This window comes from Dromiciops gliroides, chromosome 1 (assembly GCF_019393635.1).
Source record: "Dromiciops gliroides isolate mDroGli1 chromosome 1, mDroGli1.pri, whole genome shotgun sequence".
NCBI classification, from domain to species: Eukaryota; Metazoa; Chordata; class Mammalia; order Microbiotheria; family Microbiotheriidae; genus Dromiciops; species Dromiciops gliroides.
In genome coordinates, this window is record NC_057861.1 from 61,462,547 (window position 1) to 61,482,543 (window position 19,997).

The window sequence follows — 19,997 nt, forward strand, 5'->3', positions numbered from 1 at the left end:
TGAACTCAGTCCCTCAGACCCCAAGGCAGGTGTAAGCTGTATCCCCCATTTCCATCCTCTCTTTGTTCATCTGTAAAATGGGGATAACAGTCCTTGCACTACTGATGTTGGAGGGGGAAGTGAGGGGGGCTGGAGAGCAGATTTCTAGGGTTCTCCTCCCAAGAGATAGCTGCACTTTATCTCAGGGGGTCTTCCCTGAGCTAGTATCTTCAGACTGTGGAGGCTTTGTAAAAAGGCAGAGGGGTAGTGTAGGCTGAGCAGGCCTTCACTCAGACGGATTAAAACTCCTGCTTCTGATACATGCCAGCAGGCGGTTATGCGCATGGACAAGCCCTCAAAGACAGTAGTACATCACAGATGAGCTGCCAATCTGTACCTGTGAAAGGATGTTCCACACTGGTAGTTTCCTACAAAGAAATCATGGGCCTGGGCCAGTCACTGCAGGGTGGCTTGTTGTAAGGAGAGCCCTTTTACACTGTGTCAAATGTGTGCGAATTAATACTTTTAGCAGGGGATGGAGGAGAGAAGAGTTCTTCCTTGGAAACAAGGGGAGCTGACCTACCCCATGTAAATGATGTGCCCTGGGGCGTTCTCGGGGCAGCCACCGGGATCTTCCACTGACCCGGGCAAGTCATTCCCTTCTTTCTCATGTGTAAAATGGAGATTGTAATTATTGCAATAAATTCCAGAGTTGTGAGGAAAGCGATTTGGGAACCTGAAAACACTAGATGAAGGGGGAGCGCTTATATAGGAGGGCGGGGCGCTTTGCGCAGACATCTCCGCTCCTCCGGGGAGCTTCCAAGACAGGAGCTCAGGGCCACATGGACGCATGGTTGGGGCAGGGGGAGTGGTTGGGTAGCTGAGGCACCCTTCTGATTCCAGCAAACAGCTTTTTTTTTTCCTTTTCTCTGTGTGTGTGTGTGTGTGTGTGTGTGTGTGTGTGTGTGTGTGTGTGCGTGCGCGCGCGCGCAGATTGGAGCATCATTCCTTTTGACCGCCTTAGCCCCAGCTTTCAGATAATTACCGCCCTCGGGCTGGCAAGGTATATCCGATCCTTTCTCAGCTCCGTTCTAGCAGGGGATGGGACAAAGATATATTCCTCTCCTCAGTCCAGCCTCTTCCTGAGAATGAGAGACTAAATAGTCCATATGTTAACTAACCACCTGCTTCTGAGCTGTTGTTAGTCCTTCTATCTAGAAGAAGACCATGACTTCTGGAGGTGATGTCATGACTTTCAGTGAATTGGATTTAAGTGAGGGAGGTCTGTACAAGGTCACCAACCTCACTCTCTCCTCCAGTCATCTGGGTCCAGTAGCAAGATAAGTATCAGATGGCCCCGGGTGTTTAAGACACTTGGAGTTAAGTGGCTTGCCCAGAATCACACAGCTAGTGTCTGAGGTAAGATTTTTAATTCAGATCCTCTCAACTTCAGAGCCAGTGCTCCATCCACTGGCTACCCCTGCTTCTAAACTACCAAGGCAACCAAGCTCCTAATGTGCATCCCAGGGTAACACAAAGTCCATTCCAAAGAGTCTTTGCATTCAGAAAGTCCTTCTTTCTGTCTTATTCCCTCTTGCTCTATCCCTCAGGTATCCTCTGGGGCAAGAAAGATTCCCTTGAAGCCTGGTAGATCTGAAAGTATTCATGTTTATTTTTTTTAGGGAGTGGGAGAGGCTCAAGGGCTCCCTTTGTTCCCCAGTCCCATTAAAGAGCCACCACACACTCTGTGCCTGGGTAGCCAGGCAGATTCAGGTGAAATTTCTTCTGCACGTCGTCGGGGACAAAGCGTCCAGCCACAAAGTGGTACTTCCCTGAAAAGCGACCGGCACATTTCTTGGGGGCAGCTAGGGACACCAGCACCTCAGGGCTAATCCCATCTTCACTGCCCATCTCCACATCCCATCCTGTTTCAGAAGGAAAGAGCAAAAGAGAGAGGGGATGAGGTGTTCCCACGCTTGACAAACCCCACCCCAGCTCCTCAGAGGTTCCCACCTCCACCAGAGTTCAGTAGGCCATAAAGGGAGTGAAGGGGTGGAGAGAGAGGATCCTGGCTTGGGAATCAGGAGATCTACATTTTTAGTCCCACTTGGCCACTGGTCAGCTCTATGAACTTGAACAAATCATTTCCCTTCTCTAGGGCCTCAGTCTCCCCATCTGAGTTCATATAAGGTGGTTGGAGTAGAGGTCCCCAACTAAAATGCATTTCAGCTCTGACATTCTAAAATTCTTAAAAAAAAAAAAAAAGACTCCCTGGTTTAACCAAGGCTTCAGGGCCATCACTCTCTGAGAAGGATCTCCTAGTACCATAGGATACCTTCCCAGTCCATCTTTTTCCAGACAGGCCCCAAATGGAAACAAAGGCAGATTCTGAAAAATAATTTGGAATTAGACCTTTTAAAAACATCACTAAACTCTACATACCCCCTGGCACAGCATTACTGCTAGGAGGTATAACCTTCAAGGAAGCCAAAAGCAGAGGGAAAAGTCCCATATATACAACAATTTTCATAACAGCACATTTTGTAATAACAAAGAACTAAAAGAAAAGTGGGTGCCCATCAGTGGGAGATTGCCTGAACAAAGTATGGTATATGAGTACAATGGATACTGCACCATAAGAAACAAAGAATTCAGAGAAACTTGGGAAGACTTGTATGAACTGATGCAGAGTAAAGTAATCAGAACCAGGAGAACAATTTACACAATGACCCCCAATAATGTAAAGGAAAACAACTCAGAAAGATTTCAGGACTCTAATCAATAAATCTATTGACCAACTGTGGCTTCAAAGGACTGATGGAGCAGTGTATTTTCTGCCTTTCGGCAAAGAGGTGAGGGACTGCTGGGACAGAAAGAGACATACATTTTTAGGCATGGCTAAGGTGTTGGTTTATTTTGCTTGTGGATAGAGAATTGAAGTTGGAGTCAGGAAGAACTGGGCCTGAATCAGACTTCAGACACTTATTAGCTACTTGATCCTAGACAAGTCACTTAATAGCTTGAAGCCTCCATTTCCTCATCTGTAAAAGGCTGATAATAAGAGCCCATATCTCACTATGTCCCTGAGCTGGATCAAATAAGATAATGTATATAAAGCACTCTGAAAACCTTAACATAAATATGTGTGTGTGTGTGTGTGTTAAATTGGGAGGGGTTTTGGGGGGGGGAGGACAAAGAGTCACTGGTCAGTAAGAGTGATTTTTTTTTTGGGTGGGGCAAGGAGGGTTAAGTGACTTGCCCAAGATCACACAGCTAGTAAGTATCAACTGTCTGAGGCCAGGTTTGAACTCTGGTCCTCCTGAATCCAGTGTCGGTGCTTTATCCACTGTGCCACCTAGCTGCCCCCAAGAGTGATTTTTATAACAACAAGAACAACAAAAAACAGTATCAATAAAACATTTGAAAAGAAAAGCAACTGGTTGGACACGTCCTTCCTCTCTTCAAGAAGTTTGTGGGGGGACAGCTAGGTGGTGCAGTGGATAAAGCCCCAGCCCTGGATTCAGGAGGACCTAAGACCTAATCTGGCCTCAGACACTTGATACTTACTAGCTGTGTGACCCTGGGCAAGTCACTTAACCCTCATTGCCCCACAAAGTTTTGGGCCATGGGTTCAAACTGTTGCAGTCTCTGGGTCAGTTTTTCTTGTTTAGCAGTTTTTCTTTGTTGTGAAGTAGCTGGTTGCAGGGGGAGGGTGGGTTGTATTTGGAAGGGATAGCGGTGTAATAAACAAAAAATTTAAAATAAAATAAAACTCTGTATAAGAACCAAACCCCCACTGGTTGAGCTCCAGATTCCAACACAATTCTTGGTGCTCTTCCCTCTGATGGAGGCAGCAGAGGAAGTATGTCTTGGATTGCATGGAGATGGTGGAATGTGAGGGGTCCTTAATGGTTCTACCTGGCCCCGAACGCCTTCCTTTCTGGGCTTGCTCCCTGCAGCCCTCCCCTCCTGACCTGGTCTTAGTCTGCCTCACATTAGAAGCATTCAAAGGACTGGCTCCTAAGCCAGGGAGGCCAAACCTCCTAATAATCCCTGAGATGAAGATAGATATACAGATTAGATAGATACACATACACATATATTTATATATTTGTGTATATATGTATATCACACACACTTTAAAGTTTGCAAAACACACATGCTATCATTTGAACCTCACAATATCTCTATGAAGTAGGCACCACCAGCATTACTATCTCCATTTTTTTTTTTTGGCGGGGCAATGGGGGTTAAGTGACTTGCCCAGGGTCACACAGCTAGTAAGTGTCAAGTGTCTGAGGCCAGATTTGAACTCAGGTCCTCCTGAATCCAGGGCCAGTGCTTTATCCACTGCGCCACCTAGCTGCCCCTACTATCTCCATTTTACAAATGAGGAGACTGAAGCTCAAAGAGCCTAAGTGATCTGTTCCTTCTCTAGGAGGAGAAGGGGCCCTGGGCTCTACTCTGGCCTCTCCCACTGACACACACCTGGACAGATGAGTAGAAGGGAGTCACTAGGGCTCATGGGGCCCTAGTGGGGCATCAGCACCAGGACATAGTTCACCATGTTCCTCTGAGGGTTTGAGGAGCAGGCACCTTGTAGACTGTCAGAGCTGGAAGGGACTTGGAGGCCTGATAGTGTAACCCCAGGGGAAATGAGGCCCAGAAAAGAGAAGTGACTTGCTCAAAGTCATTAAAATCAGCAGCAGAGAATCACAGGGTCATGGATTTAGAAAGGGAAGGAGCCTTAGAAATCCTTGGGTCCAATTCCCTCATTTGACAGTTGAGAAAACGGAGAAACAGAGAAGTCAATAACTTGCCCAAGGACATACAGGGAGTCATTGGCACAGTCGGGATTTGAACCCGAGTCCTCTGAGTCCGCATATGACACTCTGCATTCTCCAGGACTAGGACCCAGCTCTTTTTAACTCTCATTTCACCTTTAGGAATCCCTAGGAAAGGAAAGCTTGTGGTTTCTCTGGGCAACACAATCCAGTCCCTTTCTTCATTGGGAAGTACCTCCTGAGGTCTAACCTCTAGCCTATGCTCAGGACCAGCCCTCTCTCTGGTCCATCTTCTCTACTCTGGTGCCATCGCTCAATGGCAGAGGAAGGAGCATGGGCTGGGGAAGGGAGACAAGATGGGTCCCCTCCCACACATACACTATGGGCACTGCCCGGCCTCCTCCAGCCCTGGCCTCTTGATACATTTATCCTGGTGGGAATTTTCCCCTTTCCATCTGGGACAGGGGCTGTTTGTTCTCCCCCTTCCTAGATTCCTGCCTAATGGCTCTAGCAGACGGGGCTGAGGCGGCAGCCAGGCCAGCAGGGTGTTTGCTCAGTTACATCATGTCTCCTGGTTGAGCCGGGCTAGCCGAGGCCCAGTAGCAGGAGGGCACGTGTTTACCCTTTTGGGCTTGAGCACCTGCAGGGGGCAGATGCCATCTTCCCCACCCTCTGCCTCTGCTTCACGGATGCTGAGAGGGTTGGCACCAAACTGAAGCACAGGAGCATCTACAGCCGGTCCCCTCAGGAGCCTTCACACACACACCCTCACAGAGATAGCCCCCACCAGAGCTCAGCAGAGGGCTGGGATCAGAGTTTAGCCCAGGACTGAAGTTGGGTTTCATCCTAGAGTCAGGCCCAGTATATTAAGCTCCTCTATGGTCTATCCCAATCCCCATCTCTTACCAACCAACCACACACACACACACACACACACACACACAGAGTTATTGCTCAATGGTGCCCCCCACACATACACAAACACCCCTCTCCTCCCTAGCCCTGGGGTCTATCCCCTACAAGTTCTTGCCTGAGGGAATATCCAGGCTGACAATGGGGATCTTGACCAGCTTCAGGGTGGCCAGGATGCTGGTGCACGGCTCTTTGGCCTCCCCAGGCTCTGCACCGGGCCCCAGGATGGCATCAATCACCAGGCTGTAGGCATCATTGATCAGCTGGACCTGTGGGATGGGTGATCAAACCAAGGTAGATTTTCCCCAACTCAGGGAAAAAAGGAGAATAGGGGCGGATGGTGGCCAGACAAGTCTCCTTTCTGAAATATCTAGTATCCTTGGAAAGGGGAAACTCGTAATCCCAGTATTATTGTGGGGAGTATGTGTCCGATTGGCTCCAGGATCCTTCCTCCTTGCTCTCCCTCTCCCTAGATTGCTTTGACCCCTTGGGTAGGGAAGGGAAAGAAGGGGCTGGATAAGAGCCCTACCTGAGTTCAGGAGGGACCCCTGCTCCTGTCTGTCTGTCTGTCTGTCTGTCTGTCTTTCTCTCTCTCTCTCTCTCTCTCTCCCTCCCCTTCCCAAGGAGAATGATCAGTGTATCCCCTGCTGCCCAGGTCTCTGTCTACCCCACTGCCCCAACATGTGCACTGAAGAGATTGCCAATCCCCAAACAGCTGTGCATACACACATATATCCCAAACATGTACATGTACTTCCACTACCTATATGCCAGCTCACCCCCAAGAATGCATATCCCCCACACCCACCCCACCTTCCACGTGTGCAAATCTCTGCATTTGTAAATAGACACACCCTCCTACATAAAATTATGCCTCCATTCCTTCCCCCCACCAAAAAAACAAAAAAAAGAAGACACCCTGTGCACACCCAATCCACTCTCCCAATTCCAAACTTTCCTTAGTGGAAAGGAAAGTTTGGGAGGAGAGGACTGAGAACCCACCAGTTCCTCCCAGACCCCACCTCTTCAGCAAGGTTCAGTGACTCCACTGTCAAAGATGGGCAAATTTATAAGCTCAGACAGGAAGAAAACAGCCAGGGATTCACAGCAGGTTAGGGGGAGAACCAAGAATAACCAGGTCCCAGCCATGTGGAGAAGTGGGAAGAGAGAGAGAGGAGGAATGAGGGGGGAGAGCCGCCCCCCACCTCTGGATGGGTGGCCCTAACAGGCTGCAATTGAAGTGGGCCCTGCCCCCTCAAGAGTTCCCACCCAGCTGACGCTCACAGGCCAATCCTACACCCCCAGCGATCAAGCAGTGCCCCAAGGAGCCAGCTCCGCTCTGGCCTGCTACCCTAGGAAGTCAGCCCATAGCTGAAAGGCAGCTGCCAAGGCTCCCAAGAGACAGGGATGGTAGGAGACCCTCAGGAAGAGGCCCGCTCAGCATGTCCTCAAGGCTTCTCCAGTCACCCCGCGGTGTCTCTCCCTTTAGCATGTCTGGCCCTCCCTCTGCCATGCCCTGTCCTGCCATCCCCCTCCTGTCTGTGGTGGGCGCCAGGCGTGGCTGTGGGTGTCTGTGCCCCCGAGGTGGCCGGTGCTCTGAGGTCACATGCCAGAGGCGGCCAGAGGAACGCAGAGAGGAAATGTGATTCAGTAATGCCTTTCCCAGTCATCACCACCGAGGCTGCAGCCCAGGGCCCCGGAGAGCACTGTCCTCCCCCACCCCACCCCCCTGCCCTGGGGCCCGTGTGGCATGTCATGGATGATGGATGAAGTGTACATCTTCCCATCCCTGCATCCTGAGATTCTGGCCTAGGAGGGAGGGGGACTGGATAGCTGAAGCTGGCCTGCAAAGCCACCCTCATACACACCTGGCAGCCTATGGTAGGGACAGGCAGGGGACACCCCCCAGAGTCCCCAACCCAAATCAGGTGAGATTGTTGCCGAGCCTGAACAGTACCTCCCACTCCTCCTTCCCCAGCAGAGCAGTCCCACCAGACCAGGCAGCTTCTCCAGGGCCCTACCAAGGAAGCCCACTCCTTGCCCTGCCCCTCAGCAGGGACCACCTGATGACTGACCTCAGTGGGGAGGTAGGAAAGAAAGGGGATGTCCATCTTCTCACACTGTGTGGTGAAGTCCTTGGACAGCGAGTCTGAAGAGCGTTTGGGGTAGAAGATGGTGGGTTCGTACTCCTGGTGGGGACAACGGGAGGGGGAGTCAAGCCCCTGGGGAGAACCTGGGGCCTGGGGAGCTGACCAATGGTGGAGGAAGGCAGGGCATGCTATGTCATCCCTACACTTGGCAGGGACCCTAGGAAGGGCAGGGGGAGATCAGTGTATAAACTGGGAGGGTGGGTCCCCTGGAGGTGACACTGGGGAATTACAGCATGAGAGGTTCAGTGTCAAGACCCTCAGACATCCTCTAGCTCAACCAGCCCCTTAAAGGTATATCCCCAAAACTGCCCATCAGTCCCCCACCCAAAGACATCCAGAGACGGAGAAATCACTACCTGTTGCAGCAGACTTTTGAACAACTCTGTTAAAAGTTTTTCCTTATATCCTGGCAGAAAATCTACCTCTTTGCAACTTCCTCCCCTTTGCTCTTAGTTCTTCCCCCTGGGGCCAAGCTGAACAAAGCTAACCCTTCCTCCATAAGACCACCCTTCAGCTCAGTTTCTCCCTGCTTCCTCTTCTCCATACTAAGCAATCCCAGTTCCTTCATTTGACCTTTTTATAGGATGACCTTCAGTGCCCTCTTCACTCCCTCTTCTGGATGTGTCTCAACTCACCAATGTTCTCTCTAAAAGTCAGTAGCCAAGATTGAACATCATATTCCAGATGTCTGGCCAAGGCAGAGAGCTACAGTTCTCTCAGTTCTCTAATTCTGGATGCCCTGCTGCTCTCTGCATTAGCTTTAGGTTTGGGGATCTCCATATTACTTTGTTGACTCTTATCAAGATCACAGCCCACTGACATTCCTAAGACTTTCCCCAGAGAATCTTTGGTGTAGCCATGCCTCCCACATCTTACACTTGTGAAATTGATTCTTTGAACCTCAATATGGAATTTTACATTTATCTCTAACATTTGACCCATTGTTCTCCCACATCAAGATCTTTTGGGATCCTATCATCTAATGTGTGCCTAGCCCTCCCAGATTTATGCCATTCCTGGGGGTGTCACAAGGAATAAGGGGAGGGGAAGTTTTAAAGGGGATCTCTGGAGGTGACCAGAAGGTTCTAAAAGAGTCCCCCACAGGATGATAGCAGGTGGTCACAGGAATTCCCGGGGAAGTAATACTGGGGGCTCTAAGAAGGTTTCCCATCAGCAGCGATACCTACGAACACCCGAAGATGTCGAGCACACACCAATCCAATGGCCCCATTCTGCTCTGGTCCGCACACTACCAGTACAGTACGTTGCTTCCGGGAAAGGGCAGCCACAGGAAACACCTGGAGAAGGAATGAAAGAGCCCTGATGAACCTTCAGGGACCCACAGGCCTCCTGTCTACCCCAACCCTTCATGCCTGCCTGCCTCTCTTCACCCTCCTCCTTGTACAGATGGGGGAAACTGAGGTCCATTAGAAAGTTGGAAACTCTCTCAAGGTCCTACATGGAGTAGCATCTGTACTTCCCTTGGTCCCTCTGGGGATATCTTCTTTCCAAGGAGATTCTTAGGAAGTAGCTCTATGGCCAAACATCCTGCCCTCTCATGGAGGGCCAGGAACAGAAAGAAGGGAAGCGGGATGAATTAGGTCAGTCATGGGGCAGCTGGGTGGCACAGTGGATAAAGCACCAGCCCTGGAGTCAGGAGGACCTGAGTTCAAATCTGGCCTCAGACACTTGACACTTACTAGCGGTGTGACCCTGGGCAAGTCACTTAACCCCCATTGCCCCACAAAAAACAAAAAGAAAAGAATTAGGGTGGTCAGGTGGGGGAAATGGTCTCTCCTGGACCCCTCCACAGGTCAAGATGGAGGACTTGTTACTCATTACCAAGAGCTAGAAGACTTGGGTTCCATTTCTGGCTCTAAGTAACTGGTTACATGACCTTGGACAAATCATTTCTCACTCCAAATCTTGGTTTCCCCATTTACTGAGTGAGCAGTGGGGCTGAAAGATGCCTTTGGCTCTCCTCAGCTTCAAATCCTATTTGAACTATTAATAATATGATCATTAATGATTGCTATCACCATCATCTTCCTGGAACTTCCCAGGCATGCGTAGATATTAGGGTTATAGAATGTGAAAGTTGGGAAAGGTGTTTCAGAGGTCACCCAGAATTCTTCAGATAGGGAAACTAAGGCCCAGCACAGGGAAATAACTCCCTCAAGGTCAAATAACAAGTCATATCAGAACTGGGATTCAACCCCACGTTCTCTGACTCTGAGACCTGGCTCAACTCTAGCCTCTGATACCTCCTGGCTGAGAAACCTTGAACAAGTCATGCAAGCCCTCTAAGCCTCAGTTTAGTATATGTTAAATGGGGATAATAATAGCCCCTAACTCATAGAGTTGTTGTGAGGATCAAATTTATATGTATATAAATGTATGTTTATATGTATATATATGTGTGTATATATGTGTGTATAATATGTAAACATATATGTGTCTATAGTGCTTTGCAAACCTTAACATATTATATAAACTATTATTACTAATTACTCCAAGGGCCTTTCCATCTCAGGCATTCTGGGCTTTTGAGCCAGTCCCTTCTCACTCTGACAGTCTATGATTTTCTGATCCAGGCTGGAGAAAGGGGGAGGGGGGGGAACAGAGAAGGGGAAAGGGGGTTCTAAGATGCCCTCTAAGGAATAGCAGTGCCTCCTGCTAGGGAGCTTTCAGAGACAGTACCTCAGCCCTGTAGCCTGAAGGAGGAGGCCGTCTTGGGTAAAGGGTTTCCTAATGCCCTCTGGCCACACCCAAGGGCAGATTTCTCCCTGACTTGGAGGAGGGGAGAGAGGACCAGCCCAGGGATGAAGGCCCTCAGTATCTATTCACCCCTGGCCCATCCCTCATGGCAGCAGTTGCTCTCCTTATACCTCGGAAGCCCAGGGCACAGTAAGGGGTGGCCTATTCCTAACTGCACTTGCCATGTACGCCCATGCTATTATTCTCTCCTTGCTGTGGGTAAGGGCCTCCTGCCAAGCCACAAAAGGAACAGGCCTTGCCTTTCCAATTCAAGCCTCGGTAAAAGTTTATTTATCTTAAACTTGTTTGCCGGGCCTTGTGGAATCTGGTCTTTTTTCCATACCCAAGAGCCATCAGTCAAGGAGTCTGGCACCCAACAGCCCAAGTAGCTGGAGGCAACCAGAAGAGGCTCCTGGACACTCTCCCCCTCAGAACATAGGGAAAGTGCAAGAGTCATTAGAATACACTAGAACAGAATAGAACACAGAATGTCAGAATTTAGAACTCAGGATGTCAGAGCTGGGAGGGCCCTTAGAACACAAAATGACAGAGGGGCCTTAGAACCCAGGATGTCAGAGCTGGGAGGGAATTTATAGACTCTAGAATTTTGTGGAACAAATCAAGGCATGAATGGAGTAAATTACTTCCCCATGATCATATAGTAAGCCTTCAGCAGAGCCTAGACCCCTCCCAAAAGATGTAAGACACTCCTAGTCATGACTGAGCTCTCCTCCTTCAACCCCATCTGGGCAAGCTTCTGTAAGTCCAGGCTTTGGAGGCAAAGCTCATCCTTTCTGCTAGTATAACGCTCAGTCTTAGCCATGTCCCCACCTAGCCAGGGTCTCTCCTGCCTGAAAAGGAAGCAGTTTTTCAGGACATCTTCACTGCCTCCATCCTTCTGACCAAGGCTTGTCTTTGGCTCTCCATGCCCCAGAAGCTCCTGCTGGCTGGACAGATGCCCTGGAGCAGAAGGCCCTTTGTCTTCTCATACTAAGACTTTTGTAGCAAGGAAGGGAAAGGTTATTTTAAGGACTTACCAGGGGATGAAGAGGAGGTGATTAAAGGAAACATGGGCCCACACAGGGCCCTATTAGGGAGGGGAAACTCTGAAGGATAAGATGGTCTCTCTTGGGGCAGCTAGGTGGCGCAGTGGATAGAGCACTGGCCCTGGAGTCAAGAGTACCTAAGTTCAAATCCAGCCTCAGACACTTAACACTTACTAGCTGTGTGACCCTGGGCAAGTCACTTAACCCCAATTGCCTCACCAAAAAACAAAAACAAAAACAAAAATCAACATGGTCTCTCTTGGGCCTGAGATCCCCAAGGCATAGCTATCAGCTCCTAATCAGAGGCTAAACCCAGGTAAGTATGGATGGAAAGGGGAAGCTTCCCCATGGCCCAGGAATCTGAGCCCTTCTAGGTTCCCAGGGGGAAAAAGGAGGAAGGCACAGGCAAGGGCCTTACCTTGGTCACAGCCACAGCACAGGCATACCCACACATCTCTGCCAGCTGCTGCCGCCCAAACCGATAGTCTTCAATGAGCTCCTTCTCCATGGCAACAGCCTCCACCTTGCTGGGAGCCAGGGAGGGGACACAGACAGATGGAGAGTCAACCAGAGAAACAACTCAATTCAGCACATGTTTATTGTGTATACTTAAATGTATCTGTGTGTATACTTAATATATGTCCATGTGTAATATACGTCCATGTTGTCTCCTCTGATAAAGTGCAAACTCCTAGAAAGCAAGGACAGTGTCACTTTTTTATAGACATTTGAGGCTGGAGCAGAAATGGTACAATGTGTCACCGAAATAACCAAAATAAATAATATTATAGGGCAAGTGCACCAAGATGACACAAAGACCTATGTCAGGGCTCAGAAGCAAAGGGGGTTACCAAAAGGGGTATCCCCACTAGCTATCATCCCATATCTCTCCTCTTTGAGGCCAAACTCCTTTGGAAGCCTGTTTTTTCCCCACTTTCTTCTAAGAGCTGAACAGTATGACTTCTGACTTCATCAGTCAACCGAAATTGCTCTTTCCAAAGGTACCATTGACCATATTAGCTGCCCAATAAAAGGGTCTTTTCTCAATCCTCTTTCCCAGCTTCATTGCAACCCTTGATGCTGTCAGGATCACCTTCTTCCCCTTGATTTTCCCTTATAGGTTTTTGTGACATTATCTCTAACCTGGTTCTTCTTCCACCTAACTGACCACTCCTTCTCAGTTTCCTTTGATAGATCTTCATCTGGTCACTGCTATTAGTAGGTGTCCCACAGGGATCTGTCCTGAGCCCTCTTCTCTTCTCCCTCTATACTATTTCACTAGGTGATCTCATCAGCTTCTGTGGGCTCACATCATCATTATGCTGATGATTCTCAGATTAATTTATCCAGCCCTAACCTTTCTCCTAACTTCCAGGCTGGCATCTTCAATTGTCTCTTGGGCTTCTTGATCTGAATATGTCCCAAGAACATCTTCAACTTAACATGTCCAAAACTGAACTCATCATCTACAATAGGACTTCGTAAACTTTTTCCACTTGCTACCCTTTTCTGCCTGAGAAATTTTTACGTGACCCTGAGGTATATGGGTATATAAAATAGATATGCTGCCCCTCCTTGCTTTCTTTTTACTCTAGAAGATATTCTTGGGGCAGCTAGGTGGTACAGTGGATAGAACACTGGCCCTGGATTCAGGAGAACCTGAGTTCAAGTCTAGCCTCAGACACTTGACACTTACTAGCTGTGTGACCCTGGGCAAGTCACTTAACCCCCATTGCCCCGCAAAAAATCCTCTCAGGTACCCAAGTTCACAATTTAGATATCATCAACTGCTCTCTCACCCCCTATTTCTAATCTGTTGTCAAGTCCTGTTGATTTAACCCTTCTCTCCTCTGACACAGCCACTGCCCTAGTGCATTCCCTCATCACCTCACACTTGGATTACTCAAAAGCCATTTGGTTGGTCAATCTGCCAAAAGACTCTCCCCACTCTAGTCCATCATTCCATTCACCCACCAAAATGATCTTCCTAGAGTGCAGGTCTGTGTCATCCCCTCCCATTCAATAAACTCCAGAGGTTCCCCATCACTTCCAAGATCAAATATAAAGTCCTTTTTTGCATTCACAGTCCTTCATAACCTGCTCCCCATACTTTTCCAGTCTTCTTATGGCTTACTGTCCGCCCAAATACTCTGTGATCCAGGTATAATGGCTTCCTTGTTCCTCAACCAACACAATCCATCTCCATAACTCCAGGTTTTCTCACTGGCTGTCCCCCATACCTAAAATTCTCACTGTCCTCATCTCCAACCACTGGCTTTCCTGGCTTTAAGTTCCAGCTAAAACCCCACCTTCTACAAGAAGCCTTTCTTGATGCCCCTTCATGCTAATGCCTTCCCACTGTTGACTACCTCCAACTTATCCTGTATAAAGCTTGTTTGTCCATAGTCATTTGCATGTGGTCTCCCCTCATTAGATTGAGAGCTCATTGAGAGCAGAAATTGTCTTTTGCCTTACTTTGTATCCCCGGTGCTTAGTAAAGTGCTTGGCACATAGTAAGTGCTTAATAAAGGCTTACTGATTTGACTTGATGTTGGGAAAAACTTTTCTAACCACTAGGATTGTCTGAAGTGGGATGGGTAGCCTCAGGAAGCAATAGGTTTCCCCTCGGTAAAGGTTGTCCAAACAAAGCCTGGGTGATCACTTGCTGGCAGGGCCATCATTAGGGTAGGGGGAACACTAGGACTTTGTCCCAGGCCAGAAAATTTAGAGGATGCCATTGCACCATTCTGGGATACATTCTCTTCCCTTTCCCATCCACCCTCCTCTGTCCTTACTAAAGCTAACTTTTCCACTTGTACCCTTTACTCCATTCCTCCCGTTTCCTCTGTGGCCTTTTTTCCTCAATCGTTTCCTGTCTTGTGCTCATTTAATGTCTTCTTCAATACTGCTTCCTTCTCCTCAGCCTACAACCAAGCTGAAGTTTTAATTGTGCTCAATGACTTTTTTTTGGTGGGGGGCAATAAGAGTGAAGTGACTTGCCCAGGGTCACACAGCTAGTAAGTGCAAAGTGTCTGAGGTTGGATTTGAAGTCAGGTTCTCCTGAATCCAAGGGCCGGTGCTTTATCCACTGTGCCACCTAGCTGCCCACTTTCCTTAACTTTCCTGAATGAAGCTACCTTCAAAAGACCCAATGCCATAGGCAGCACCTGAGTCCTCGACCTTGGTCTGTTTGTTTTTTAATATTTCTATAACTATATTTCAACATAACTAGTTTCCTTTGTAATCCTGTAAATTTTAATTTTATGCATTTCAAAACATGTTTCTAAGAAAGGCTCATCTAGGGCCCAAACTCAGAAAGGTTTCCCACACTGATAAAGAAGTCTGTGATACAAACAAGATAAAGAACCCCTGCCATAGAAGATGGTACTAGACATGAAGGCAGAAAAGAACTGGGTTCCAATTCTGCTATTTATACTTAAGAGTTGAGTAATCACAAGTAAGAAAAGTTATCCCTTCCATTCTTCCGTTTCTTCATCTGTAAAAGAGAAATAACACTTGTGGTATGTACCTCACAGGGTTGCTGTAAAGGCTTAAATTAAATAGCATGTATAAAGAACATTTCAAATCTTAAAAGTCAGGGGTGACAAGGGCAGCTAGATGGCAGTGGATAAAGCACCGGCCCTGAATTCAGGAGGACCTGAGTTCAAATACGGCCTCAGACACTTGACACTTACTAGCTGTGTGACCCTGGGAAAGTCACTTAACCCTCATTGCCCCACCAAAAAAAAAAAAAAAAAGTCAGGGATGTGCTAGAGACAGCTTGAACCAAGTCAATTGTTAAATTTTCCTGGTAGGCAATTACATCTTGGACTTTGTCCTTTGAAGCAGCGGCACCTAAGGTGTTTCATTTTTTGCATTTTCTCCTTCATTTGCATGGAAAATTTATTTGCATAGGAAAACAAAAAGAATCTTAGGATAAGAAAACTTGGTGGGGGAGGGATTTCAGACCCAGAGAGTCTAGTGATAGTGGTGGTGGTGGTGGTGGTTCTGTCAATCAATTAGCACTTATTAAATGCCTACCCTATGCCAGGAACTGTGCTAGGTACTGGGCATACAAAGAAAGGCGAAATTAGTCCACAACCTTGAGGAGCTTACATTCTAACAAAGGAGGCAATGTTGTAAAAATTAGGTGCATTCTAGATATATACAGAACAGATGGAAGATAATCTCAGAGGGGAGGGCATTAGCAGCTAGAGTGAGGAAGGGGACACAAGGGTTTCCTGCAAAAGGTAGGATTTGAGCTGAGTCTTGAAAGAAACTAGGGTGGCAGCTAGGTGGCACAGTGGATAAAGCACCAGCCCTGGATTCAGGAGGACCAGAGTTCAAATCCGGCCTCAGACACTTGACACTTACTAGCTGTGTGATGCTGAGCAAGTCACTTAACCCTTATTGCCGAGAGAGAGAGAGAGAGAGAGAGAGAGAGAGAGAGAGAGAGAGAGAGAGAGAGAGAGAGAGAAAGAGAGAGAGAGAGAGAGAGAGAGAGAGAGAGAGAGAGAGAGAGAGAGAGAAAGAGAGAGAGAGAGAGAGAGAGAGAGAGAGAGAGAGAGAGGGAGGGGGAGGGGGAGGGGGAGGGAGGGAGGGAGGGAGGGAGGGAGGGAGGGAGGGAGGAAGGAAGGAAGGAAGGAAGGAAGGAAGGAAGGAAGGAAGGAAGGAAGGAAGGAAGGAAGGAAGGAAGGAAGGAAGGAAGGAAGGAAGGAAGGAAGGAAGGAAGGAAGGAAGGAAGGAAGGAAGAAACCAGGGAGGTAGAGGTGAAGAGGGAGAGTATTCTAGACTTCTGGGACAGTTCAAAGGCAGAGAAACAAGAGGCAGGAAGTATTCCAGTAATATCAAATAGGCCACTGTAGTTTTGTTATAAAGTGTAAGGAAGAAAGGTAAGTATAAGACTGGAAAGGTTGGAAGGGACCATTGGCTTTAAGTGTCAAACAAAGGGCTTTATAGTTGATCCTGAAGGGAAAAAGGAAATTCTGGAATTTACTGAGGAGAGAGAAAGGCATGGTCAAACCAACCTTTGGGAAAACCACTCGGATTGCCATGCAGAGGATAGACTGGAGTGGGGAGAGACCAGAAGAGGGGAAACAAATAGGAAATTATTATAATAGTCCAACTGTTACAATAGGTAAAAGATAATGAGTTTCTGAACTAGGGTAGTAGCTTGGTGAGGGCACAGAAGGGAACATATACCAATGGTGTTGTGAGTACAGAAATAAGATTTGGCAACATGTTGGATCGGTGAGGTGAGTGAATGTGAGGAGCTAAAGATGACATCTAGCTGGTGAGCCCAGGTAACTGGAAGGGAAAAGGAAAAGTTCTGGTTTTGACATGCTGATTTTGAGATGCCCACAGGGCATCCCGTTGGAGATGTCCCAAGGGCAGTTGGTTGCCGGAGTTGCAAATGAGAAGAGCAAGGGTCTCAAGTCAGGAGCACAAGAAACAAAGTTTAATCACAGGATGTTGAGTATATATACAAAAACATATCAGATGGCTGGTCAGTGTATCTATGTCAGTGGAGCAAACTTAAGCAATGTAACATTAGAACTTTCACAATGATGGATATCAGGAAAGAGATATTTTTCGGCTAGTGTGACCAAAACAATCTGTTAGTGCATTCTATCTAATCGCATATTGTGTCTTGTTCTTGATATCTTGGCTATAGCCCTGACGTCATGTTGCTGGTCTTCCAGCTGATGACGCAGGGGCTGTTGCTCGAGTACAGTAATCATACTATATTTTGTTGACCCATTCCAATTTAGCCCCCACAGTTGGTGATAATTGGGTCTGGAAGTCGGGAGACTAGGACTAGTTATATAGATCTGAAAATTATCTGCATAAAGATGATAATTGAACACTTGGGAGCTGATGAGATCACCAAGCAAGGCAGTATAGAGTAACAAAGAGAAGAGGTTCAAGGACGGAGCCTTGGGCAATATCCACATTTAGTAGGTTTGACATACATGAAGACCCAGCAAAAGCCCCTGAGAAGGAGCAAGTAGGAGAAGAAACCAGAAAAGAGCAATATCACAAGGAAGAGGTGATTAACAGTGATGAAAGCTACAGAGAGGTCCAAAAGGGTAAGGAATAAGAAAAGGCCATTAGATCTGGCCATGAAAAGATCATTGGTGGGGGCAGCTAGATGGCACAGTGGATAGAGCACTGGCCCTAGATTCAGGAGGACCTGAGTTCTGATCCAGCCTCAGACGCTTGACACTACCTGTGTGACCCTGGGCAAGTCACTTAATCCCCATTGCCTTGCAAAAAAAAAAAAAGATCATTGGTAACTTTAGAAAGGGAAGTCTCAGCCTTTCTTTACCCTTGATTTGCCTAATTCTATCTGGGACTGGACATCAGGTACAGTACCCCCTTCTCATTGAATAAAGATGGCAGTCAGCCTCCCAGTACGTGAGAAAACCTGATTTGACAAATTCAAGTATGATGATGCAGAAGAGAAACTCTCCAAGTAGATGAATGAATGTTCCTGTGGCTGGCTTCTCCTACCAGAGTGAACGCACTAGCTTCTCAAACATGCCCCATGGGGATCACAGATCTGGTCACCAGAACTGCCAGCCTGGAGGTAGAAAACCAGAATCTTCTGAGTGTAATTCAGGACCCAAAGCTCAGCAGGCCTCCCACATGCCTCTTGTTCCTCTGACCCAGCAGGTTCCCCCTATGCAGAAAGTAGAGATGTCCATCCTGTCACCTGCCTTGAAAGCCACCACGCCGGCAGAGCATCATGATGATATCAACCTGTTTGGCAGTGACAATGAGGAAGATGAGGAGGAGGCACACACAACTTCCAGAAGAGCAGCTTCAGCCATGGGCAGAGGAAGCCAAGAAGCCGAGGCTTATCACTAAATCTCCCATCCTTCTAGGTGTCAAGCCTTGGAATGATGAAACATACACATCAAAACTGGAGGAGTATGTGTGCATATAATCTTAGACCTTGGTTATCTCCTCCAAGATGGCCAAACCCACCTCCTTGCCCACTGGATCTGCAGCTTCCAGATGCCATGGTCCACTGGCACCAGCTTGAAGCTTCCCCAGACCCCTCCATCCAGGAGCAGACTATGAGACAGTATGCCCCAGATTTATGGGGGAAATGCTTTATCGCTACTTTCCTTATATTCTTTGTCGGAGTGCCTTTGTTTTGAACTAAGTCCACTAGCTGATTGGCAAAAGTAAACACATCCAAGGGGGCTTTGGAGTCATTCTTTTAAGAAGATGCGAGGGGCAGCTAGGTGGCACAGTGGATAAAGCACCGGCCTTGGATTCAGGAGGACCTGAGTTCAAATCCGACCTCAGACACTTGATACTTACTAGCTGTGTGACCCTTGGCAAGTCACTTAACCCCAATTGCCTCACCAAGAAAAAAAAAAAAAGAAGATTCGAGCCCAGGGCAGCTAGGTGGCGCAGTGGATAGAGCACCTGGACCGTGCTTTTTCACCTGTCTCATCCTCCCCTGTATCATAGTCATTTATATAGTTGATCTTCACTCCATTGGAGGATAATAACCTTAGAAAGAGTGTTTCTGTCATATCTGTCTTGGTATACCTGATGTCTAGCAAAAAACTTTGCATGCAGGGGGGTGTTTAATAAAGATTTGTTGAACTGAATGAATAATGTTAGAGCTAGAAAAAGCATTAAGATGTAAAATATAGAGTGTGAGTACAAGAAAGGAACTAGGAGATCATCTATTCCAACTCCCCTCATTTTAAATATAGGAAAATTGAGTTGCAGGGAGTTGGAAATTACATGGTAATCAAGGGACTCACAGAATCTCAGTTTTGGAAAAGATTTCAAAAGTCATCAAAAAGCTCCAGTGAAAAAATATTTTAAATTTTTTTAAATTAAAAATAAAATTTTAGGGGCAGCTAGATGGCGCAGTGGATAGAGCACCGGCCCTGGAGTCAGGAGTACCTGAGTTCAAATCCGGCCTCAGACACTTAACACTTACTGGCTGTGTGACCCTAGGCAAGTCACCTAACCCCAATTGCCTCACAAAAAAAAAAAAAATTTAAAAAGCTCCAGTGAAGGAAAACTCGCTATCTCCCAAACCATCCAGTTCTACCTTTTAACATCTCTATGTGTTAGAAAGTGATACTTTCCAGTGCCTCTGTAAATTGCCCTAAGTCCTTGGAGAAATCACTGTATGTGGCCAAGTTCAGTTCTTTTAGCATCTGTGGATAAAAGGGAGCTGATCGATTTCCTTCCTAAACTGGGCCCAGAACACGATGCTCCAGATGGGGTCTAACCAAGAGGTTAGCAGGACTCATCTCTCTCATCCTAAATACTATTAAAACAACCTCAGATTATTGCATTTACTTTTCTGACTGACACGTTTACATTGAGCTCAT

General features: G+C 47.4%; 1 protein-coding gene and 1 pseudogene across 2 annotated transcripts in view; one reads left to right on the plus strand and one right to left on the minus strand.

Annotated features, from left to right (window-relative positions):
* Positions 1 to 1,627: 1,627 nt before the first annotated feature.
* The window catches only part of YJEFN3 (YjeF N-terminal domain containing 3), a 34,870-nt gene continuing 16,500 nt past the window's right edge, over positions 1,628 to 19,997 (minus strand). Inside the window, exons 1-6 of one of the 2 annotated variants that reach the window (XM_043975687.1) lie at positions 12,260 to 15,261; positions 12,047 to 12,155; positions 9,013 to 9,123; positions 7,751 to 7,864; positions 5,794 to 5,944; positions 1,628 to 1,904 (exon numbers count right to left, since the gene is read on the minus strand). In XM_043975687.1, the coding sequence (XP_043831622.1) occupies positions 1,705 to 1,904; positions 5,794 to 5,944; positions 7,751 to 7,864; positions 9,013 to 9,123; positions 12,047 to 12,155; positions 12,260 to 12,291 (717 nt within the window). In that variant the 5' untranslated portion in view covers positions 12,292 to 15,261 and the 3' untranslated portion in view covers positions 1,628 to 1,704. Of the gene's footprint in view, positions 1,905 to 5,793; positions 5,945 to 7,750; positions 7,865 to 9,012; positions 9,124 to 12,046; positions 12,156 to 12,259; positions 15,262 to 19,997 lie in introns of those variants that run through there. The other variant, XM_043975679.1, reaches the window with a different exon arrangement.
* Positions 16,868 to 18,632, plus strand: LOC122736670 (annotated as a pseudogene).